Source organism: Gobius niger (assembly GCF_951799975.1).
Source record: "Gobius niger genome assembly, chromosome: 6".
In the NCBI taxonomy this organism is placed as follows: Eukaryota; Metazoa; Chordata; class Actinopteri; order Gobiiformes; family Gobiidae; genus Gobius; species Gobius niger.
The window spans coordinates 3106501-3132653 of record NC_136857.1 but is presented as its reverse complement, the minus strand read 5'-3'; the positions used below and the strand labels follow the sequence as shown (position 1 = coordinate 3132653).

The 26153-nt window shown below is 40.8% G+C and overlaps 1 protein-coding gene across 1 annotated transcript; it reads right to left on the bottom strand.

The window, feature by feature from the left end:
• Positions 1 to 7775: 7775 nt before the first annotated feature.
• Positions 7776 to 25889, bottom strand: tmdd1 (transmembrane and death domain 1; the record flags this gene model as incomplete). Its single annotated transcript, XM_079558275.1, has 5 exons — positions 7776 to 7960; positions 17825 to 17965; positions 24130 to 24249; positions 25551 to 25736; positions 25874 to 25889. The coding sequence occupies 5 exons, from the start codon at positions 25887 to 25889 to the stop codon at positions 7776 to 7778; spliced, it is 648 nt and encodes a 215-aa protein (XP_079414401.1).
• Positions 25890 to 26153: the final 264 nt, after the last annotated feature.

Genomic DNA, 26153 nt, shown 5'->3' with positions numbered 1-26153 from the left:
CCAAGACTTTGGTAGTTTGGAAGAGGAGGACATTGGGAGGCTTGTGGTTCTGCTGCTGCTGTACAGATGTGGCAGACGAGGCTTGTGACCAGGGGCGTAGCACCGAATTCTGGGCCCTAGGTACAAGCTATCTTTTTGGACCCCCCTCATATTTCTTGTTCTTTAACCACATACCAGTGGTTTGACAGTGCAGTTGATTTATTTTCTATTATAACTTTATTATATACAGCGACCTAAAAATCTGGATTAGTCCTGGATACTTAGTTCATTGTTTTGTTTTTGTTTGTTGTGAACTCAATGTTTGACTTGAAATTTCATCTGGATTGGCTTCAGTTACAGAAATTGAATAACCTTCAATCCCGGTAGTGATATAGATGTTTAAATTGGTGGTGGAATATTCTGCATAATGATTATTATCAGACCACATTAAACAGGACGACTGCACCAGGGACATGGGATATTTGTGCTGGGAAGAACAAATGTGTGACTTTAAAGTAGGCATTAAAATGCTATTTTGCAAAAAAGAAATATTATACTATATGTCGTCTCATGAACAAAAAAGCTCAAGGGCTTCAGCCTCATTTAGTCTCGCACCATGTTTGAAGCCGGCTGAACCATTTGGCACATTTTTAAATTCATCCATCATTATTGTTTGTGCAAAATTCTGCCGAGCAACCGTTGTATTTCAGCCCGGGTTGTGTTTTCAATTCTTATAGTATCAATTATGAGGAAACTTAGAAAGTACAATACAGAACGCTTTTTGCAGCACTTTTTAGGGCCCCCACCCTGCTCTGGGCCCTGGGTACACAGCACCCTTTACCCCCCCAGTCCGACGCCCCTGCTTGTGACAAATATGCACTGTACTTGAAAGACTTTGCACGTTCTGTGTGTGTGTGTGTGTGTGTGTGTGTGATAGTACAGTTCCCCCACTGTATCGTGCACATTTGAAATGTAAAGTATTTTCCCCTGCCGCTTCTGCTCTGCGATTTTGAAGACTGTTGGTAAAGGCAGTTGAATCCTCTGGGACCCCTAAACCACTGACGACTCCAGCTAGTCAGTCCTGAACAAACCTGTCTCCAGATCTGGGGATACATTTAAATGAGAACAGAAAATTGCAGCTTAGCCTTAAAGAAAAGGCCACCGTTTTTCCATACTGAGATATGTTCTTACCTTAGCTTTGACGAGTTCTTTAGGACCTGTCTGATCTTCCCCCGTGCCTTCAGTCACGTAAACACAGCGCAGACGGCGTTAGCATTTAGCCTCTCCCTCTCTCCTCTATAGCTCCAAAACAGGTCAAGATAGAAGCTACCAAGCTCTTCCACGTTTTCCCTATTTAAATATGGTTACGTGAAGTGTTCCACTACAAAGTATAACTACACAAAATTAAACAATGTGGATTGTCTAAGCGGATAAAAGGGGGAACTATATTGTAAGACGTAATAATACCAGGAGTAATTTGGCATCCGCACAGTAAAGTGAAGATTACTGCGCGGATTTCCAAACTACTCCTGGTATTATTACGCCTTACAATATAGTCCCCCCTTTTATCCGCTTAGACAATCCACATTGTTTAATTTTGTGTAATTATACTTTGTAGTGGAACACTTCACGTAACCATATTTAAATAGGGAAAACGTGGAAGAGCTTGGTAGCTTCTATCTTGACCTGTTTTGGAGCTATAGAGGAGAGAGGGAGAGGCTAAATGCTAACGCCGTCTGCGCTGTGTTTACGTGACTGAAGGCACGGGGGAAGATCAGACAGGTCCTAAAAAACTCGTCAAAGCTCAGGTAAGAACATATCTCAGTATGTAAAAACGGTGGCCTGTTCCTTTAACCTTACTTGAAATAGACTGAATACGGAGAAGAGTAAATTCGTGCCGCGACAGGCTGACAGTGACAGACCTCGGAGGCAGAAACGACTCTTTCTCCTCAGAGAGCGAGCCTGCACTTTGTGACTCCAAAAAGACTGTGAAACGTTCTGCTTCAGCTCATCAGGAGCCTCCATTTTGCGCCCAGGCTAAACGCTGAACCCTTGAGTCTTTAGTTTGCGCCAGAGCAATGATAACAACCAGATGTGCCCTCCACAGAGAGCGCGCTGTGATGAACTGTGCAAACCAGAACGGCCGTACTTTACATGAGAATAGCTCCCGCTCGCTCCGTCTGCGCTCCAGCCGTAAACGTCAATTCCATGTCAGATACTTTCTCCATTCAGCCATGACGTTTGTGATTGCTTCATCCCTTTTGCATGAGAATGGGGCAGAATGAATGTTGGCCACTCTTCCGCTGCTCGGGCTTCTGTGAAAAAAGAACTTCTTTGATCCTGTCCAAAAGTCAGGATTTGCTTCACAGACTGAATAGGTGCAGAGTGCGCGGTGGCATGTTTGCGTTACTTATAGTTCTCTTTGGAAGCTTGAGCAGCAGCAGCAAAGGCCAAGTGCAAAGTGTCATGTCATAGTATTACTGAAGTATTACAGATATTCACAAAGGCTGGAGGCATGAATGCGCTTTCTGACTGATCAAAACCATGAACAAAAGCAAATCAACAAACAAAATAATCATTGCATTTTTTTTTTTTATCGCAAGGGAGATTACAGATACATATGCAACTAACAGCAGTTTATTTGTAAAAATGAGGCGAGAAAGTGCAGGTTAAATGACTAAAATGACTAAATAAATGACTATTTTGGTCTAGATGTATGGCTAACATTGCATACAACAATATTTAAAGGAACAGGCCACTGTTTTTACATATGGGGATTATGTTCTTACCTCACCTTAGACGAGTTGATGCGTACCTGTCTGGTCTCTGTGCCCGTGGAAGAGTGTGGTCGCTTCCAACTTCACCCCCGTTTGGAGCCATAGGAATATGCTGGGAGAGGCCAAATGCTAACAACATCTTTGGTTGTTTTGCGTGACTGAGCGCACACACAAAGACCAGACTGGTACGCGTCAACTCGTCTAAGCTCAGGGAGGAACATATCTCAGTATGTAAAAACGGTGGCCTGTTCCTTTAAGGGCCTTTCTCACTGGAGGAGAGTTGCAGAGATCTGATTGCGCGCATACCGACGGTGTGGGGCGGCACGGTAGCGCAGAGGTTAGCGCCTCCGGTTCACAGCTAGAAGGTCATGGGTTCGATTCCCACCAGGACGGGGCCTATGTGGAGTTTGCATGTTCTCCCCGTGTCTGCGTAGGCACTCTGGTTTCCCCTACCACTAAAAACATGTACAATAGGTGAATCCTCCAGTCAGGTGATTCTGACCATCAGCCTGGCTCCACATCATGGAGACGGGTCCCCCCGGGCGCGGCACGGCCGTCGACCACTGCTCCTTACGGGTTGCCCCAGCGGTATCGAAGGATGGGGAAAATAAAGTAAACAAACAAACCAAGGGCCTTTGTCACCGTCCTGGAGACTAGTTGGAGACTGGAGTTGCAGCTGGTCATGGAAATATCTCTGAAACATCCAATCAGATCAGGCGAGTCTCCAGATAGTCTCCCCAGGGTCTGAAGCAGTTGTGGCAACGTCCTGAACCTGACGTTTCTTTGTTGTCCCTGCAATGTCTCCGAGAGTCTCCACACAGTCTCCACTGAAATCAAACCGTTTTCACTGACACGACCTTTATATTTAAATATGTGTGATGTTTTATCTTTGTATAATGTGTTTTAATGTTTTGATTAGTTCTCAGAATTGCAAGACGAATTTACCCACGGGTATACACTGCAAAAAGTGGATTCTAAGCAAGTAAAAAATGTCTTACTTTAAGAAATAAGTTCTTATTTTTTCCCTAAAAAGTAATAATGTTTTGCCGAGCAAAGTTTTCTTGAGAAAAAAAATCTTGTTTTAGGAAATAAAATCTAGCAATTTCTTGTTCAGATAAATTTACTAAAAACATGCAATTTTTTCTTGTAACAAGAAAGAAAAACTTTTTGAATCTTCTTCAGCTTTAGACAGAAGAATATTTTTTCTTATTTTAAGAAAAACTAAGATCAAAACAACTCTTAATGTAAGAACTGATTCTCACAGAGAGAAAATACAGTACATTCCATTCTTTAAAGTGGGCGGCTCGGTGGCACAGCGGTTAGAGCCTCAGCTTCACAGCTCGAAGGTCCTGGGTTCGATTCCCACCAGGACGGGGCCTTTGTGTGTGGAGCATGTTCCCCCCATGTCTACCACTAAAAACATGTACAATAGGTGAATCCTCCTGCAGGTGATTCAGCCTGGCTCCACATCACAGAGACGGGCCTCCGGGCGAGGGCAATATTTTCCTTAAATATTTATTAAGAACATTTTGCTCAAAAATGTGTGTAATTTAGAACATTTTGCTTAAATCAAGCAACATTTAAGTAAAATACCCACAAATTTTTCACGTTTTCATGTTTTCCTTAAATGATTCCATTTTCTGAGGACATTTTGCTTAATTCTAGTTATTTATTTGCTTAAATTTAGTTTTTCTTTCTTGTTTTATGATTAGAAAAATATTCTAGAAATAAGAATTCTCAGCAAGAAAAAAATGCTGACCCCATTGGCAGAATTTTTTCCTTAAAACAAGACAAAATGTCGTATTTTAAGATTGTTTTCCTTGTTTTTAGTATGGTTCTTTTTGCAGTGAATAAAGTAACCTAACCTAAACTTACAGGGGACGTCTCAGAGACATCTCCGTGACCAGCTGCAACTTGAGTCCAGGCCGGTGAGCGAGTCCCTTAAACATTATATGGCATTAACAATGTGTGGATGTGTTTCTTTCCCCTTCTGCTTTGGCTGCAGCGTGTGGGTCCAGTGACTGATGAATCCTCTGACTCGAGCGCGACGGACCCTGAGAACGTTTTGTTTATTTCGTGTATGGCCTTTTCTGTGCCGCCCTCATGGCTCTGCGTCGTGTGCTCTAATGCTGATTTATGAACTAATTGAGTGTAATGGCTGCTCAGTGCTACTGTTAATCCAAGCTGTCTGCGAAGCAAATTACACCATATTTGTGTAATGAAGTAATTAAGTCATGAAGAAGAAAGTAAGCTCAGTACTGTAAGAGACTGGTACTGCCACAAGCGAGACATTTATTACGTTTTCTCATCAAAAATATAATGCTGAAGTAATCCCTTTCATGAGCTCCCAGTTTCCCAGGCTTATTAACACAAGGTTTCATGTAAGTCTTTGTTTTTAGACCCCGGCCTTCGGTTCGATATAGTCATAGTAAGCCTCCCGAACATGGAGTAGTTTGTTGTACGTTTGGCTGGGTCTGAATCCACACGTCGCCATCACAAGCCGGGGCGCTCGGTTGATGCCGGCGTCGTCATTGTTATTAGCCTCTCGGTTTGGCTGCGGGGGCCCGGGCAGCTCTGGCGAGGCGCGTGCCAGTCTGGATAATTATCTGATGGTCAGTGCCAGCCGGGCGTCCTGCCGTCACTGCGAGGGGGAGCGGAAAAGAGGCATCAGTATCACAGAAACACCGCGCTGCCAAAACCACACAAATGTACACGACCGGGAGCCGCTCACAATGGCGGATTTCAAGATCATTGTTTCCGGGAAACAAATCAACAATTCTTTCAAATAAAATAATGTCAAATCTACTGGTGTCAAATGTTTTCTTGTACTATAATTCTTTATTGTTGATACAAATTAAAGTTATAAATATTTTTACATTGTACAACTGACTGGGCCAGCATGTTCAAGAGCAGGTCCAACGGGTGCTCTTCCAGGACAGGGCCAGAGCAATTATTAAAGAGCAGGGAAGAGCGACTTACTGTGTGAACCTTCTGAGCATCTGTGGTATTGACACCTGGTCCTTCACCAGCTTCTGGGAAGAGCTCAGCAGTTAATCTGTTTGATTCTCCAGTGAACATCACAACACTGTGAAATCTACTGATTATATTCATTATTGATGCTCGGCCAACATAAAACACTCACATTTGAAGAATTTGCTCACATTTCAACAACCAAATATTCAGTTTCATAATTCTATGTTTATAACCGGTGTCTCCAACCAGCAGCTCTCGCTTGCCCAAGGCTTTCAACATTTCTACACACGCTTGATAAGTCACATTTCAGATACATTTTCTTTGGTGCTGAACAATTCCTTCAAATCCATATGACACAAATGGTCGTTTGTTTTATCCCTGAATTACGGCTGTAGCTATAAGACGTCTACTGAAACAGCGCCCCCAAGCGCCCATTGAGGGCATGTACATGAATAAACTGCTTTACAGCAGTTTATTTCAGATTGTTTATAATAGAGTGATGATAATATGACTGAATATGACCAACATTATGACGTGGCAGACCCTTCAGCCAATCAGAGCGCAGGCTCACCTGCCCAAACGCCCTCTGGCTGATACACGTGTTTTCATTGGACGGAGCGCGTGTCCGGCAAAAACCCGCGAGCCAAACACAGCTGTGATGTTGTACATGTTTTATCCTTAAATGACGAAACTGCGGAGAAATGAACGAGCTCAGCTTCATCAGGACATTTGGAGCTCGTTCTCCAGAGAAACTCTGACAGAGACGCAGGACTTTGTGCAGAACAGCAGCGGAGCCGAGGCCGAACTCCCCGGGATGAAGAGAGAATTTCCCCCGCATCATACGCACTGGAACCCGGGGCGGATCCGAGGCTCGCCGCGGTTACCGGACAACCGGACACACCGGACACACCGGGGACACGGACTCTGATAACACGAGGTCGTGTGAGGGATGGAAGTGGATGGACTTAAGGAGTTGGAAATGAAGACATCAATGGTAAGTTGTGCTTTGGTGTCGCTGTTGCTGTGAGTAAAATGGCGATGACCCAGCCCACCTTTAGAATATAATAAACCGCTGCTGCGGTTTGGATGTGACGCATGATGGCGCAGAGCGCGCGCTTGGAGAGCCTGGCACAGCCTGGCACAGCCTGGCACAGCCTGGCACAGGTGAGGCAGCAGGTCTGGGGCTGCTCACATGTTACATGTGGGGCAAATATTGCAAGTTTGTGATTCATTTCTTTGCGTTTGACTTTTGGAATCGTGTTCGCAGTTGGTCAGAGACACGACGTACAATGACGTCGTTTCTGAATGGGTTAAATGTAACGTGCAAACCCTCAATGGGAGCTTGGGGGCGCTGTTTTAGTCGTTCAGGGATAAGACAAACGACCACATGTGTGTGTGGATTTGTGACTGTCTCTTGTGAATCTGCAGGACAAGTATTTGATGTAGAAATAGCGTCATCAGACAAGTCTCTTTGATGCATTAGTTGCTCTCTGTCGCTTTTGTTACATAAAAGTACCTCATCAGGTGAAAAGGTTCGAGACCCCTGGCTTAATATGGTAGTTGATACAAGTGCTTTGTTTTTCAGGTAACCTGTACTGTTTGGTCAAAGTATAGTATAGTTTAGTGCAGTCCTTATTTTTTATTTATTTATTTATTTTCCAATTAATCGTGAGTCAAAGCTTTCACTGTGACAGTCCTAGTTTTGACCTTTCTTTGACCTATTTTTCAGTTTCACTTTTAAAACAATTTCTAGTATTTCTCGTACTCCATAACCCTGTTTGGGAAATACTGTGAAGAAATCTAAAGATAATGTCCTGATATGAAGTTATTTACCTCGATAATGTCTCCATGCTCCTCTGTATCTGAAACACTGATGTTCCTGTGATTTGTTAGTGTAGAGTTATGAATGAAGTAATTGTATATCAAGGAAACATTTGAATATATTGTAAAGAGAATGAGTGACGTTGGTGCTGAAGTGGACATGGACAAACAGAAAAGACAACAAACAAATGAATGGTTGAAACTTTTTCTTTATTTCCGTTCAAACTAAAACGCAGCAGAAATATATCGAGACATCCAGGAGATCCAGAGCCCGAGAAGGAGTGATCCCCCGAAGCCCAGCGCGAAGCCACAGATCATGGGCACGATCCCGTCCAGCGGCCCCCTCCTGTACTGAGCCACTGCAGACCTCACCACAACCAGCTCCAAGTCTCTCCAGCTCAGGTCGCCCCCTGTGGCACACAAGGATGTTTGGACTCTTTTAGTGCAAATTTCATCTCAAAGAAGTTCAGAAAAGTCCCGTTTTGAAGCCAGTAGAGCTGGTCAGACCTCAGAGCTCTGGAAGGACAGTAGAGCTGGTCTGCAGACCTCAGAGCTCTGGAAGGACAGTAGAGCTGGTCAGACCTCAGAGCTCTGGAAGGACAGTAGAGCTGGTCAGACCTCAGAGCTCTGGAAGGACAGTAGAGCTGGTCTGACCTCAGAGCTCTGGAAGGACAGTCGAGCTGGTCTGCAGACCTCAGAGCTCTGGAAGGACAGTAGAGCTGGTCAGACCTCAGAGCTCTGGAAGGACAGTAGAGCTGGTCTGACCTCAGAGCTCCTGAAGGACAGTAAAGCTGGTCTGACCTCAGAGCTCTGGAAGGACAGTAGAGCTGGTCAAACCTCAGAGCTCTGGAAGGACAGTAGAGCTGGTCTGACCTCAGAGCTCTGGAAGGACAGTAGAGCTGCAGCAGTTCTGACAGATACTTCGGTGCCAGCGAATTTAGGCATTTAAAAACAATCAGCAGAATTTTAAACTTGATGCGAAAGGGAACTGTAGCCAATGTAAAGAGGACAGAATGGGAGTGATGTGCTGGTCAGCAACGTTTTGGACTCCCTGCAGGCGCTGGAGGGGTTTCAGGTCCAGCCCTGTGTAAAGGGAGTGACAATAATCCAACCTTGAAGTGATGAAGGCCTGGATCGCCTTCTCTAAGTCTTTTTGTGGCGAGTAGGCCTTAATTTTCGCAAGAAGTCTCAGTTGGAAGTAGCGTTTACAACTGATCCAATGTGTTTTTCAAATTTGAAACAAGTAAATTTGAATTTAGTCAAGACTGGACGTCACTCAGGCAGTTTGTCAAGGTTGAAGGTTTTACTGGTGTCGACTGTAATTGGCAAAAGCTAACCTTGTTTTTAGGCCCGAGCAACGGACACGCAGTGTCCCGCGAGGGACTAATTAAAACCGTTAACGGGGGACGAAAACGCAAGAATTCACGTAGCAAACGTGAACCGATTCGCAAGTAACAGGGGTCAAAACGTAGTGCTCCGCAAGCTCTAATTTTGGGTGGGGTTCGCGAGAGAGAATAATAAAAGATGGCTCTGTGGCGCCCCCTCAAACAGGCAGTTTACATTGACCCAATGGAGGAGGGGTCGAAAAAAAAATCATCGTACAAAAGTGACATTGGCCAAGGACATAGACCACGTCAGGACATGTCAAAAATGATATTATGACCCCGCCCTAAATGCTACAGGAAGTCGGCCATCTTGGCCCGAACCTCAAACCTTCAAAATCGTACCTCTTGAACTTCTGGCCCCTGATCCCCGAGCTTTCGATGGAAAGCCTCCAATTTTGGCCAACGTGTCCCAAACCCATGTGGCTTTCAAAATCATCAATTACATTTTTTTAAACTATTGGGCGTGGTCATGACAAGGCCGCAACTGAGAGGCCATTTTCAGCAAATTTCAAAGCCTCATATCTTTCACAGACTTGGCCGGATTGGAACGGACCCAATCCGGCGCGCGTGCACATTCCCCACCCGGACCTAATGGTGTGCACACGCAGCCGCTAGCGCCAAAAATGCCTTTAATTGGCTTTTAAGTGGCTTGTAAGTGGCCCGCCCATCCTCCGTGAAAATCGCCAGAGGTCTTAGCCTGGCAGCAGGCTGGCTTCTGTCAGAGGTTTCTCCTGAAATTCGCCAGTTTTCCAAATTTCCCCCTTTTTTCACAAAAACTACACTTTTGGACTCGTATATACTTATACTACCCCTCTGTCACAGACATCAGCTTTAATTTGGACGTTTTTGCCTCCAAATTCACGTTTTTCTCAACTGTACAATCACAGGAACTTCAATTCGACTGTTTCCTGTCCGTCTCTCTGTGTGTTCCTCATACTATATGGGTCTTACTAAATAATTGCTTCAATATCGAGGGTGCTGCAGGGCTGAAACCCCCTCTCAACGATTCTTTGGGCAGCCAAAAAAATGATACAATATATTATTTTCTAAACTGTTAATCCGTTTCCTGCAAACACCCAAGTGCGGAGTCTGTCATGACATTTATTTCACATCTGCTGTTTTTTCTCAGCTAAAGTAGCTCCATTGGTAGAGAGCTGGGTTAGTGTACAGGAGGTTGCTGGATCAAATCCCGACCTTGACTCTTTTTATTTATTTTTTTCTTTTGGACTCAGCACTTTCTGGGAAGAACAAGAATCATTGCCTATGGTCCCCCACAGAAAAAACCTCTTCTCCAGTTTGTTGCTGGTACAAAATTGCAGCCTGGGAATTTAAATAAGCCAAGCTGTCAACAGGCCCATGTTTCAAGTAAAGGAGGTTGCTAGTCCAAACACAGCCTTGACACTTTTCTATTGCTTTCACCTTTTACATGGGCCACTGCACACATTGTCACATGAGTACAGCACGTTTCATAAGATTTGCTGTGCCTGTGTAGCATTATTGCTTGTGCATTGGGTTTCCAACCATGAGATTGCTGGGTAAATTTTGACCTTTCCTCTTTTTTTTTTGTTTTAACCGCACCTACGGTCCCACTCTCATGAAAAACGCTTTCATATGCGTCACTAAAGAGCTAGAAATGGGGGGATCGTAGGAAAACAATTGAGGCAACACTAGGGAAAATGTCGAAAACAACCGAGGAAATGAAGCTACCTCTCTCCTCCAGTGGGATGCTGGGAACTAACCTCTGCTCGATAACTTAGACAAAAGTAGCGCACATCAGGATAAGACTGCTATGGAGCTACAGCTCAGTGATAGTGTGCTTGTCTTTGGTGTAGGAGGTTGCTGGTTCATATATGGCTTTGACACTTTTCTAATGCTTTCTCTTTTCTTGCCAGCATTTTAATAGGATTATGATACAGTGAAGTCTGTCAGAGATTTTTTAATGCAACTTAAAAGGTCTTTCGCATATAATGCACTGTAATGCAACTTAAAGGGACTTTCGCATAAAATGCACTGTAATGCAACTTAAAGGGACTTTCGCATATAATGCACTGTAATGCAACTTCAAGGGACTTTCGCATATAATGCACTGTAATGCAATTTCAAGGGACTTTCGCATATAATGCACTGTAATGCAACTTCAAGGGACTTTCGCATATAATGCACTGTAATGCAACTTCAAGGGACTTTCGCATATAATGCACTGTAATGCAACTTCAAGGGACTTTCGCATATAATGCACTGTAATGCAACTTAATAGGGATTTTCGCGTCAAAATGAGCGAATTCAATCATGGGGCTCGCAAGGACCTAGTGTGATGAAGAGTGGTCGCAAGGGACGAGAGCGAGCGGGGAGTGCGCCAGGGGCGAGGGCCTTTATCGCCGCGCGCGGCTTTAATTTATAATTACATTCAGTAATGCACGCGCTTCTTGTAATGCTGTGATTCAGCTTTGCCTTCAAATGTTGATAATTACAACATTGGAAAGGACAAAAAAAATGCAATGAAATATATTTTTGGCTAAATTGATGGGCTTAACGGACTCCGGGGAGAACATACTTTTGTTCAGATTAAGCCAAAGCAGCCGGGGAGCTAAAAATGTCCAGGTGATAATTACATTTGGAGTTTCCGCTCCTCTTGGGAAATATTTTGTGAAGAGAGAGTGTTGATGTCGTAATGAGTTGGACGCGTGCCCACGGCCAACACGTCTCACCACAAACACTTAACAGATTTAGGGATCAGTGGAAACAACGCCGAGTTTGTCATTGAGACAAACAGCCCCAAAGACTCGAATAACTCTTTTTTTTGTGTGTAATTCACAAAGGACAGGGGCCACAACACACACGTTCTGCTCCGTTATTTCAAATCACACATTTTCTGGGGGAACGGAGGGACTGACGGGAGATTTACACATAAAACGGACAGCTTCATGCATAGCCGTACGTGTTTCCAGTGTAGAGAATAAATGAGCTTTTAGTCCCGCTGGGTTTTTCAGAATCTATTTTTCAGAGGAGTGGTGGCCATGCAATTAGTGGGAGGGTAAACTTGAGAACCAAGAAGAAACCTACGTGGACAGAGAGAGCAAACTGCACACAGACAAACCTATAGCCTGTATGTTCTACTGACGGTAACATACGGTACCCAAACCATGCGTTTCATTGCTGAAGACTTAGGGATGAAGTCTGGACTCCAGGTGTTTTGTCAAACGAATGGCGTGAAACCAAAAGTTCGCAAACCAATGCAGGGACGGACTGGGACTGAAAAAGGGCCCTGGACTCGGACCAGCCCGGCCCAAATGAGCGTAAATGCAGCACTTCCACAAAGACACATGTGAACCTCTTACCTCCCATCTTAACCCAGTGGATTTCCACATACAAAAGTGATTGTACCCTTTTGTTACATTGTCGCAGCATGTTTTTGTTGTTTTTAAATTACTTTTTTTGTGGCTTTTTGTTGTGTTTTCGTCAGTTTTTTGTCGTTTTTTCGTTGCTTATTTCGCTGCTTTGTTGTCATGTTTTCGTCACGTCTTAGTCACTTTTTTTGTCACATTTTTGTCACATTTTTGTTGCTTTTCTGGCTCACTCGTTGCTATTTTCATGCTTTGCTTTTAAGCTCTTAGATTTGGGTAAAGCTCGGTTAAGGCGGGAGTTTAAGAGGTTAAGGAGAAAATTTAGACTGGTGGCCCAAGAGCCAGTGGCCCTTCTGTGATCTTCCAGAATGGACATGTGGCCAGTCCGCCCCTGAACCAATGTCACCCTATCGCTAAGAACCTTTGCTTATTTTTGCAATATTTTAATAATCAGATTCTTGGTGCAACTGATGCAGACTGAGACCTCGCTCTTTAATGGATCAAAAAACAGCCGTCTTTCTTTCTTTCTTTCTTTCTTTCTTTCTTTCTTTCTTTCTTTCTTTCTTTCTTTCTTTCTTTCTTTCTGTCTTTCTGTCTTTCTTTCTTTCTTTCTTTCTTTCTTTCTGTCTTTCTTTCTTTCTTTCTTTCTTTCTTTCTGTCTTTCCGTCTTTCTTTCAAATGAACACATGGGATTATGTAGGCAACAAATTATAGTATGTTTTCTATTTTAAATTATTCAAGCAGTACGGTGTAACTCTTAGTGGTGCAGGTGTCGTAGCATGTTGCGATTTTTTAACTCATTAATTGTCCGTGAGCGTAAATACGACGCTGACAGAAAAGGCGATGGCAGTGAGGGATATTGTGCATCCAATTACACAATGGAGATCTTTTTTTTTTACTCAAACTTGGCTGTAAATATTGTTTAAAGTGGTGCTAGCCCGCAGTTAGCTTTGCCCGTTAGCATGTTCTTCTTTGTGATTCTATTAGTGTGTATTGGTTGATCCAGCAAGTTGAAATTGTGCTTTTCAGGCCAGAGACACCGGGGGAGATGAAAGACCCCCCAATCATCCCATTTATTAAGGTCAACGAGTTACTTAGTGCTATGGCCACCCTTTATTCTTGACATTTTCTCAATGAGCTTCATAAGGTCGTGCCCTGAAATGGTTTTCAACAGTCCTGGGAAGTCGAAACCATTTCTGGTGACGACATCGTGCTGCACATTGAGAATAGTGTGCAAAGCAGTAATCATAGCAAAAACTTTTTTTCTGTTTGTTTAAAACATAATTTCACATGTGTTTATTCATAAGTTAATGCCTTCAGTGAGAATCTACAATGTAAATAGTCCTGAAATCAAAGACAAAGCAATACATAAGCATTTCCAAACCTTGTTAGGATCTGGTTCTTTTGTATCACGCGAGAACAGTTATTTGGATATAGCCAAAGCAGACACTGGAGATCAGGGATGCACCGATACCATCTTTTCTAAAACCGATACGAGTACGAGTACTTGGATTTAAGTACTCGCCGATACCGAATACCGATACGAGTACAAGGCATTTTCTTCTACATTCTTACTTTTTTCACAGCAGATTGGTTTGTAGTTAGTTAATTTAGTCATGTACATTTGCTTAAGTAAAGTCAGCGACACATGTATGAGCAGTTATATTAGAATTGTGCTGATGCCATTTATTTATTTATTTTCATTCAATATAATTTTTAATTTGTATGTCTCTGTCCATCATAGACAGAAAAGCTCATGTCCTAAAGCTCCCAATGCCTGAGCTTTATTCATTTATGTGTTTTTATTTAACAATAGTATTGAGATGTTCCTTAAATGGTCTCTTTTCGTCTTTACTTCAGCTCCTGTAGATTTTCTCGTGTGTTTGTAGTAACTTAGCGAGTAGCTACAGCGTTTCCATTGTTCTGCTGCAGCTCATTTTCCCTCAATATAAACATGCTGTATGTCTTTCATTTGGATTTTCTGAGGACTTTTTAGTCGCTGGGTTAGTTTTTCAGATGAATAAACCCCTGGGCTTAAAACGGCGTCAGAATGGCCAAAACTGTTAGCCGCGAGTTAGCAACGTTAGCCTGTATGTTGTAAACACTGCAGACGCTGCTGCACGAACAACATTAAGCTCTGGTTAAATCCAGCTCAGACTCTGGTTTAGAGAGCGCAGTCTGTAATAAAGTCAGCTCTATGTGGAATATTGTATTTACACTAAATAATTCTCCAGTTTGTTGCTTCTTCCTTGTAGCTGCGCCTCGTAGCTGCGCCTCGTAGCTGCGCTGGTCGCACGTCAAATGGTATCGGTTTCTGGTATCGGGACCTCATGAGTGAGTACGAGTATGAGTACAAGCATGTGGTATCGGCCGGATACCCGACACTGGAGATAGAAGTCGTCTCAAAGATAAGGCTGTTATTGCCGTTGTTCCTAGTTACAAGGTTGTATAACCAGCTGGTGACTTCAGAGAAAGAGAAGAAGTGAAGTCCAGACCTCCGTTGACAATCTCCTTTTATCCTAGTCTTGCACTTCTCTACACAGAGAGGGCGACTGCCTATCTGTGAGTCAGTTGTTTGTCTCTATGTGTTTGTATATTATCTGTACTTCACGTTATGTTCAGAATGATTATGTTAGATATAGAGATCCATCGAATCCACTTTTTATTAAATGTAATTTTCTAAAATTTGAGGATATAGTAACCTATAATATCCTCCAGGTTTTGTATAAAGCAAATAGAAAAATATTGCCAGTGAACATCCAAGAAATGTTTGAGAAAAGAGAAAGTCACTATAATCTGAAAGGAACGTCTTTAACAAACCCAGGTTCAATTCTAAAGCAATGGAACGAACTGTTACAGTGACAGGAATCAGTTTATGGAATAAACTCCAGAAAGAAGTGAAAAAGTCAGAAACTCTCCTGGAGTTTAAAAAACACATAAAAGCCACAATGTTAAAAAAGTATGAAGTATTTGGACATGAATAATGTGGGATATTTGATTTGAACAAACATGAATACGACGGTTTGTTTCTTTTTGACCTTTTGTAAACATTCAAGAACACGAAGGTTCTGTATTTTATATATTGAAAAACTGAATATAGAATATAAAAACATCTGTTAATACTGTGAATATACATATGTATATACATAAGACTGTAAATATATGTATGGTCTACATACCACAACAATGTGAAGTGTAAAGTGTGAAGTAACAAAAGGGGCAGATATTGTAAGACTTGTTCTTCTCCTCTGCTCCGTTTCATTCATACTGTGTTGGCTTGGCGGTTTTATTGTAATTGTGAACATCACTTTTGAATGAAATAAATAAATAAAATGAAAAAAAAAAATATATATATATATATATGGTGTGGACCATTGTCTATCAGCTCATCTCAGTGACATGGTCTTCTTGTTCTGTTGCGTGTGAGCAAAGCATGAGTCAGAGGCCTGTTCAGATTTCGTTATAATCCTTACAGCCTTTAGTGGTACAACACGTGATGGAACTGGTAAAGTAGAAAGAATGAAGTTAGTGCTGTGTGTGTGGAATGGTTAACTCTAATAACTGTAATAAATACTAAATGAACAGTTGAAACATTTCTTTATTTCTGTTCAGTTACGACAAAACTATAAGCCTCATGAGCTGGGTCATAACAATGAGCCGACCTCTCCCGCCCAGCGCAATGTCAAGGATCAAGGGCACGAGCACGTCCAGCAGCAGCAATATTCTCACCCTCATGGGACACCTCTCTAACTCCAGATCTCCCGGGCTCAGGCCTCCCCCTGTGACACACAAGGACGTTTTGACTTTGACAGCCGGGAAATCAAATCTATAGTCTGTGTGTTCATGATGAGAGTTCTACTAAACAGTAACGTCCCCAAAACATTCATTTCATTGATGAAGACATGGGAGAAAGTCTGGACTCCAGGTGCTTCGTTGAAACCAAAAGTTCACAAACCAATGTCTCTCTATCCCTGATGACGTATGCTTCGTTTTTGCACCGTAATCATCAGATTCTTTATTGCATTCACACAACACAGAACCAGACTGAGACCACACTCTTTAAAGAGGGGGTGTTCTGCTTTTTTCAGTCCCATAGCACCAGTCTATATCACACTACAATGATGACAAACCTTCTGTTGGTCTGTAAATGCAGTAAATTAGAATAACTGCCTTGTATAAAATGTCTCTCTCAAAATGGCTGTAGTGAATGTCTTGAAATAGGCCTCTGTCTCTTTAAGAACCTCTGAGCCTTTCCGACACGCCCCCTCCACACGCTGTCTGTGGCATCAGTGGGGAGGGGGTTCTGCTGAGGAGCAGTGGTTGGTTACTCGGCTGGTGACCAAAGCTCGGAGGCGTCTCCAGGAGGTGGGGGCGTTCCTAGGAGGACTCAGGCAAACCTATCCCTAAAATGGCCGCCATCAGAGTTTTTACAGATTACTCAAAGATACGTGAATGTGCCAAGGCAACACTTCAGGCATGTTTTTAATGAGGGAATGACATAATAACATGATGGAAAGCTTGAGTCAAGTCAATTTTGCATAATACCCCCCCTTTAATGGATCAAAAACAGCCGTTTGGTCTGGGTTCACAGCTGCCCCCAGGTTCATACAAGGCTTTTAGAATCTTCTGTTCATATGTGGATGATTTTTCACGCAGTGGTCGAAGTGGAGATTTGTATCTATTTTCCTCCCTTTACATCTTAGTTTTCATGTTAGATATAAAAATGATGATGTTTATTTTATGATGTTTTGTCTGCGAGGTGGGGGCGACCCGGAAGTAGCTGCTGCGCCGCGTAGAAAGGCCGTCTTTCCCGCGGGTTTTCATTCATAAATATTGACAGATTTGACATCCACGTGTCCTGCTAAGGGGCCCCGTGATGACGCTTTCACCCAAATATGGAGTTTTTCCTCCTACGAGACGCTGGAGCGGAAAAGTGGAAGAACGGGCCGAGCATGAGCACTCGCTACAAAACTTCAGGGCTGGTTTTCTCTGAATGAGAGAAGCCGCACTCGGGCAGAGCCTGAGCCCTTATAGAAGCTCCCACAGACTCCAAACTTTACAGGCTGAGACACAACAACATTTTGAAGGTTTTTTCAGAGGGATTTTTTAATATCTAATTCCAAACCTGATTTATTCAGCTTTGAAACCAAAAAAACAGGCGGATTTGTAGTTTTTACAGATTTTTTCACTGATGATTAGTTTATTGAAAAACTAAACAAAATATCCAAAATTAGTTACTAATATGTCAATAAAATAAAACCATCACCACCAACATTTTAATCTGGCTCAATTCATTATTTTGATTTCTTGCCCAAAATATAGGCAATTTTGGCCATTTTAATGCTCAAAATGCCTTATTTTTTATGTGAAAACAAAAAAATGACAGAAAAAATGCAATACATTTTTTTTCTCTCATATTTATATCTGTGATGTTCAGCAAAAGTTTCAAATTGACATCTCTGCATTTATTTTTTTCCCCCTATTCACCTGCAGTGTCTCGCCTTAACAGTACAAACCAGCCAGTCGCCTCAAATCGATCACGCACCTTTCAGATTCCTGCTGTTCAGCTTGTTCTTGGTTTCGCTCGGTTCTTGTGGCACTTGGAAAGAGCTGACCAGTTTATGATAGTCCTCCACGTTGAGCTTCAGGCTCAGTAGCTTGTCCTGGTTGATGTTCTTCCCCACCTCTGTAAGATCACAAAACACGGCATGTGAAAAAAAACGCTGGAACAAAATAAGACACTTTTCGTACATTGCCCAGTATGTTGGCAGGAACAGCCAATAGAGGAAACATGTTTAAGTGGGCATGCAATAGTTGTGGCTTGTTTATTGCTTCTAAACTTGCCCCAGCACTTAAAATAATGTCTCTGTGGGGAAAGACACACGTTGCTCTTGAATCTGATTTCATGTGTGGAGCGCCCTCCGCTGGCAGCAGGACTCACCCATAAAAGAACTCAATTCAAGCCACGATGTTTAGCCAAGTGTGTGTTGATAAATTGACAGCTGTAATGGGCACAGTTTGAACAGGTCCAGTAATGATTCATGTAAAATGCAGAGGACACTTCCTGGATCTGTTTATTGTGCAGCAAACACTGCAACACAGTCAAAGAAATCTGAATGGAGACGCCTCTGCAGTCGAGGAAACGACACATGTAAACAGGATTAGTCAAAACTGTGTGAATAAAGTTAACACGCCATAGTTTTCATGAAGGGCAGCAGTCACTTAACCCCTTAACTCCCACCTGAACCGAGCACATTTTCTCCAGTTTGGCTTTACCCCAGTCCAAAAGCTTCTGGGAAAAAGGTGTGAAAATAGCGACAAAACTGAGACGAAAACAATGATGGAAATGTGACAATGAAGTGAGAAAACATTGGCAAAAAAGTGACGAAAAAGTGGCAAAAATGTCACAAGAAATTGACAAAAAAATGACGAAAAAAAAGATAAAAAAAGTTACAAAAATGAGTTGAATACCCAACTGTTACGACCCGGCTCTGCTAGTTAAAGGAAGTAACAAAAAACAAGATGTAAAATGGTAAAATAAAGTTGTAAAATAATAAATGTAGTGTAAAAGGTAAATTTAACAACGGAGTGACATAAATAACAAACAACAACAAAGGCTATTTACAAAGGGTTAACCAAACGCAAGCTACTAAAACAAGTGTACAAAACCAAGTAGACAAAAGCTTACGAGTGTCTCCAAAACTTGTCACAAAAGGCCTAATAACAAAACGAGTGACAAACAAAATGAGACACAAACTAAAACGAGTGTTCCTGGAAAACACAAAGTCATGACAGACACGAAGGGACCCCAATGCACTCCACCAATCGCAGTCCAGGGCCACAGCAGCAAAATGTACATGGGAGAAAACAGGTTTAGGCCACACTAACAAAAATATACAAAAGAAAGGAACCTGGAGGCCCGGGGCCGTAACGCCAACAAAAAAAATGATGGAAAAAAATCCGACGACGTGAGGAAAAAGATCCTCTCGGTTCAGGCGGGAGTTAAGAGGTTAAAGGTAGAGAATCCTCACGCTGATCTCAAGTTTGTCAGGTCAATCCCAGCTCTGTCAGTGCATCCTTGTATCTATGGGCAAGACACCGCTTTGACCTTTATTTAACCAGGGAAATTCCACAAGATTTCAGGATCTCTTTAGGGGAACCGATTGTACATATTTTTCTCCTGTTTCAATATGTTTTCTGAGGATTTATTTGTTGTCTGTCAGTCTGTCCCCTGGCTCTTCATGGGAGACGTATACGTTTAGGGCTGTTGCCGTAGCAATGCCAATTCAATCCATCACAGTTCATTATTTGAAAGGCCAAGTAATATCTGTTTTTTTGTTTTCTGTTTCCAAACAGTTAAAGAGGGACTATGTCAAACACTCAAACTCATTTCTAACTTTCTTTATGCATTCTCAACATCATGGTAATGTAAATAACGGCAACAACAACTACCCTGACAACATCCTGAGACACAAAATCAATTTTACTACTAACACAATGAAAATAAAGTCAAAGTTCATTAAATTGTCCTCAAAATAGTGTCCTTAAAGGTCGAACTGATCCCCATGAAAAGGACTAACGCAGTATTATTATGATTAGTACCAGTGAAAGGGAAAAGATGGCAGCTTTCTCGCCAATTGGGGAAACTCATCCTAGAAGTGAAGTGAATGTCGCGCTTTAGTTTGCCAAACGAGACACGCGGTTTTACACAGGCCTCTTTAGAAATGCAATCAAGTGCTGCTTTGCGCGTGTCTGCCGTGTCTTCCCGCTTGTCTATTTTTCGCCGCCGATGAGAGGAGCAGCAGATGGTCGGTTCCGGGGCTGGTGTCAGATCATTTACACCTCCCTCTCCCGGCCGCCGCTGTCGGCCTGTGGGGCTGCGACGAGGAGGGGAGTGGACTCACACATGTCACGGAGACTGGCAGCGCGCAAACGACCACAACTCAACTCCAGTCCCAATTATAACGAATCCTCGGACTAATGAAGCCATTCCGCCCCCGTTGTTCCAAAGCAGAAGTAACGAACAAGCTTGAGAGTTGGTTTAACCTCTTAACTCCCACCTGAACGGAACCTATTTTCTCCAGTTTGGTTTTACCCTAATCAAAAAGCTTCTTGGGGAAAAAAGCACCAAAATAGCCACAAAAAATGAGAAGAAAACAAGGATGTAAACGCAAGAAAAAAGTCAACAAAAATGTGACAAAAAGTGACAAAAATGTGACAAAAATTCAACAAAAATGTGACAAAAATGTGACAAAAATTCAACAAAAATTCAACAAAAATGTGACATAAAGTCAACAAATATGTGACAAAAATTCAACCAAAAAGTGACAAAAATTCAACAAAAATGTGACAAAAATTCAACCAAAAAGTGACAAAAATTCAACAAAAATGTGACAAAAATTCAACCAAAAAGTGACAAAAATTCAACCAAAAAGTGACAAAATTCAACAAAAATGTGACAAAATTCAACCAAAAAGTGACAAAAATTCAACAAAAATGTGACAAAAATGCAACAAAAATGTGACAAAAAGTGACAAAAATTCAACCAAAAAGTGACAAAATTCAACAAAAATGTGACAAAAATTCAACCAAAAAGTGACAAAATTCAACAAAAATGTGACAAAAAGTGACAAAAATTCAACAAAAATTCAACAAAAATGTGACAAAAATTCAACCAAAAAATGACAAAAATGTGACAAAAATTCAACCAAAAAATGACAAAAATGTGACAAAAATGTGACAAAAATTCAACTAAAATGTGACAAAAATTCAACAAAAATGTGACAAAAAGTGACAAAAATGTGACAAAAATTCAACCAAAAAGTGCCAAAAATTCAACAAAAATGTGACAAAATGTGACAAAAATTCAACAAAAAGTGACAAAAATTCTACAAAAATGTGACAAAAATTCAACAAAAATGTGACAAAAATTCAACCAAAAAGTGACAAAAATTCAACAAAAATGTGACAAAAATGCAACAAAAATGTGACAAAAAGTGACAAAAATTCAACCAAAAAGTGACAAAATTCAACAAAAATGTGACAAAAATTCAACCAAAAAGTGACAAAATTCAACAAAAATGTGACAAAAAGTGACAAAAATTCAACAAAAATGTGACAAAGTGACAAAAATTCAACCAAAAAATGACAAAAATGTAACAAAAATTCAACCAAAAAATGACAAAAATGTGACAAAAATGTGACAAAAATGTGACAAAAATGTGACAAAAATGTGACAAAAATTCAACTAAAATGTGACAAAAATTCAACAAAAATGTGACAAAAAGTGACAAAAATGTGACAAAAATTCAACCAAAAAGTGCCAAAAATTCAACAAAAATGTGACAAAATGTGACAAAAATTCAACAAAAAGTGACAAAAATTCTACAAAAATGTGACAAAAATTCAACAAAAATGTGACAAAAATTCAACCAAAAAGTGACAAAAATTCAACAAAAATGTGACAAAAATGCAACAAAAATGTGACAAAAAGTGACAAAAATTCAACCAAAAAGTGACAAAATTCAACAAAAATGTGACAAAAATTCAACCAAAAAGTGACAAAATTCAACAAAAATGTGACAAAAAGTGACAAAAATTCAACAAAAATGTGACAAAGTGACAAAAATTCAACCAAAAAATGACAAAAATGTAACAAAAATTCAACCAAAAAATGACAAAAATGTGACAAAAATGTGACAAAAATGTGACAAAAATGTGACAAAAATGTGACAAAAATTCAACAAAAATGTGACAAAAATTCAACAAAAATGTGACAAAAAGTGACAAAAATGTGACAAAAATTCAACCAAAAAGTGCCAAAAATTCAACAAAAATGTGACAAAATGTGACAAAAATTCAACAAAAAGTGACAAAAATTCAACAAAAATGTGACAAAAATTCAACAAAAATGTGACAAAAATTCAACCAAAAAGTGACAAAAATTCAACCAAAAAGTGACAAAATTCAACAAAAATGTGACAAAAATGCAACAAAAATGTGACAAAAAGTGACAAAAATTCAACCAAAAAGTGACAAAATTCAACAAAAATGTGAAAAAAAGTGACAAAAATTCAACAAAAATGTGACAAAGTGACAAAAATTCAACCAAAAAAGGATGTTTGGTTGAATTTTTTTTTTTGAAAAGTGACAAAATTCAACAAAAATGTGACAAAAATGCAACAAAAATGTGACAAAAAGTGACAAAAATTCAACCAAAAAGTGACAAAATTCAACAAAAATGTGAAAAAAAGTGACAAAAATTCAACAAAAATTCAACCAAAAAGGGACAAAAATTCAAAAAAAAAGTGACAAAAATTCAACAAAAATGTGACAAAAAATCAACAAAAATTCAACCAAAAAGTGACAAAAATTCAACAAAAAGTGACAAAAATTCAACAAAAATTCAACCAAAAATTCTACAAAAATTCAACCAAAAAGTGACAAAAATTCAACAAAAATCTGACAAAAATTCTACAAAAATTCAACCAAAAAGTGACAAAAATTCAACCAAAAAGTGACAAAAATTCAACAAAAAAGTGACCAAAATGAGGCGTTACTCAGGCCTATATAATGGCCAAAGAGGACAGAATGCATTTGGTTTAGGCGGGTGGTAAGAGGTTAAAGGTGAAGGGAAAGGCTTCTTGACATGTTTATGCTGCTGAAGGATGAAAAAGGTAAATACTAAATAGTCAAACTTTAGCACCGAGCTAAATGAGATTTCTATATGGAAAATTACAAATATTTCAAAAAGAACAACTGCAGGTTCAAGCAGGAATATAAAATAATGTAATTGCACACTTTTAAGTGTTTAAAAAAAAATTGCACTGGGTTGTTTCAATTTGAATACAATTCGTATCTCATCCATATAATTCTTCTGTTCATGTGGTTCCAGTGGAGTGCACACTGGTTAGTGATAGTAAATACTTCTCATGTGAGGACTAGTTCAACTTGCTATATCCACCTTGTTGCTACCCTTAACAACAGGGTAACAACAACTAGCGAGTAGTAGCATGTTGCGGTTTTTTACTCATTAATTGTCCGTGAGAGTAAATACTACGCTGACAGAAAAGACAAAGGGAGAGCGGGATATTGTACATCCAATTACACAATGGAGATATTTTTTTTCACTCACACTTGGCTGTAAATACTGTTTAAGTGGCGCTGGCCCGCAGTTAGCTTTGCCTGTTAGCCTGTTAGCTTGTGATTCTTTTAGTGTTAGCTCCTCCAATCATCCCATTAACACTTGTATCACCCCCAGAAGGACTACGAAAATGATTTATTAAGGTAAACAAGTTACGTAGTACTGCTTTAACAGACACCGGCACATCACCCCGGTTTTAGCTTCTTTTCGCTGGCTCCCTGTGCTTGTTAGAATTGATTTTAACATTTTACTGACCACTTTTAACGCCCTTCTAATGACATTTCTGAACTTTTAACTCCCGACGAGCCCTAGCACAGCCGTAGATCCTCAAGCAGGTCCCCGTTAGCTGTTTTCCAAAGACAAACCTCTAGACAAAGGGCGATTGGGCTTTGGAACGACCCATGTATGAGTGTCTTCTTTTACATGTCTTCTTAAAACCCACTATTATAGACTGGTCTTTTTTTTCCCTTTCTTTTTTATTTCATGTGATCTCATTGCTACCTTGATGTACCTCTGAATTCAGTTTAACAACTCGGAGGAGCTTTGCTAAGTCTAACCCCTCCCTGCTTCAAATCCTTCAAATCCTGTGTTCACACCAGTGGAGCCACATGAGCTGAAGAAGTGGTGAAAACCCTCGTGAAAGCCGTTGCTGATGAAAACCGCACACAGCGATCTACAGCGGTGAATGAGTGCTTGTATTTTCTCACCGAGAGCGACGTCTGTTCTCCCGACGTGCTGCAGAGATCTGGTGAGGATGTCGTTGTACATTTCCTCTCCGTTCTCCAGCAGCCATTTTGTCAGCGCCGCCTTGCACTCGGCCTCACTCTCTGGTGGAAGATACAAAAGCGAATGAGATTTATTTGCTTCATAGCTTAATGTTCTTTTGTCATGTCAAGTCTCTCGATGTTTTCCTTTTGAAATCTACTGTAAATGAACCTCTTAACCCCCACCTGACTTGAGCACATTTTCCCCATGTTTTGATTGGCTTTAACCAGATCGACAAGTACAGCGACCAGATCAAAATATAGCGACAAAAATGGGAGGAGAATGGGGATGAAAAAGTCACAAAAAGCCCAGGATGATGTGATGAAAAAGTGATGAACAAGTGACGAAAAAGTGACAAAAATGTGACGAAAAAGTGATGAAAAAGTGACAAAAAAAGTGACAAAAAAAGTGACAAATGTGACGAAATAGTGACAAAAAAAGTGACAAAAAAGTGATGAAATAGTGACAAAAAAAGTGACAAAAAAAGTGACAAAAAAGTGATTAAAAAGTGACAAAAATGTGACGAAACTGTGACGAAATAGTGACAAAAAAAGTGATGAAAAAGTGATGAAAAAGTGACAAATGTGACGAAATAGTGACAAAAAAGTGACAAAAAAGTGACAAAAAAAGTGACAAAAAAGTGACGTAATAGTGACGAAATAGTGACAAAAATGTGACAAAAAAGTGACGAAAAAGTGACAAAAATGTGACGAAATAGTGACAAAAATGTGACAAAAATTTGACAAAAAAGTGACGAAAAAGTGACAAAAATGTGACGAAATAGTGACAAAAAAAGTGACAAAATTGTGACGAAATAGTGACAAAAAAAGTGATGAAAAAGTGATGAAATAGTGACAAAAATGTGACAAAAAAGTGACAAAAAAGTGACAAAAATGTGACAAAAAAGTGACGAAATAGTGACAAAAAAAGTGACGAAATAGTGACGAAATAGTGACAAAAATGTGACAAAAAAGTGACAAAAAAGTGACAAAAATGTGACAAAAAAGTGACAAAAATGTGACGAAAAAGTGATGAAAAACTGACGAAATAGTGACAAAAATAAATAAATTATGAAAAAGCAATGAAACAAGATGCCAAAAAGGTGACGACAACAATGCGAGGAAAAAAATCCTTCAAGATGAGTTTTGTCGGTCTTAGCTTTCAAATGAGGCGTTAACCCATAGCCTGTAACTTTTTAGATTTGGGTAAAGCCGAACTGGAGAAAAAGCACTCGGTTAAGGCGGGGGTTAGGAGGTTGAAGGTTTTTACGTCTAAATTGCAGAAGCGTGGTAAGGAAAGAAAAAAAAGACAGAAGAATCAAAGGTAAATTGTAGTATGCAGACCTAGTTTGCTGCGGTGTTACCTTCAGTGGTGGGGACGGCCCTCTTGGACAGCGGCAGCAGTTGGTTGTTCTCCGGAGCCAGGCGCTCGAGCCGTGTGAAGATGTTCTCCTCTGACGTGGACAGAGCCTCCATCAGATCCTCGCACTCCTTCATCGTCAGCAGCTCCACCAGGCGCTCCATCTGATGAGCGCCGATGTCCTGGGACACTGAGAGGTGAGCACATGGTCACGCTGTGTTACAACAAAGGAAGATCCTCTGCAGTCGACCCGTCCTGCAGGCAAACGGTCTCTAACAACAAAAGCACCAGGATGTGGAGTTTGGAATGGAATATTATATACTTAACCAGAGAAATCCACCATGTTAGGGGTACCAAACACTTTGGATTACAGCCCGCGAGTTCCATGTGTATGTGCAGGGAACAACAAAGTATAGGCACAGGCTATTACACATGTAAGGATGAAACAACAAGGAGCTGTGCGTTATACAGTTTTAATGCACGACGTGGAGTCAAGGCGAAGTGTGCGTTTGACAGTTTACATTAATATTGTCTAAGTTGTTTAATCCGCTTATACCATGGTCCCTTAAAGCAGTACTAAGTAACTCTTGCCCCTAGAGGCCATAAG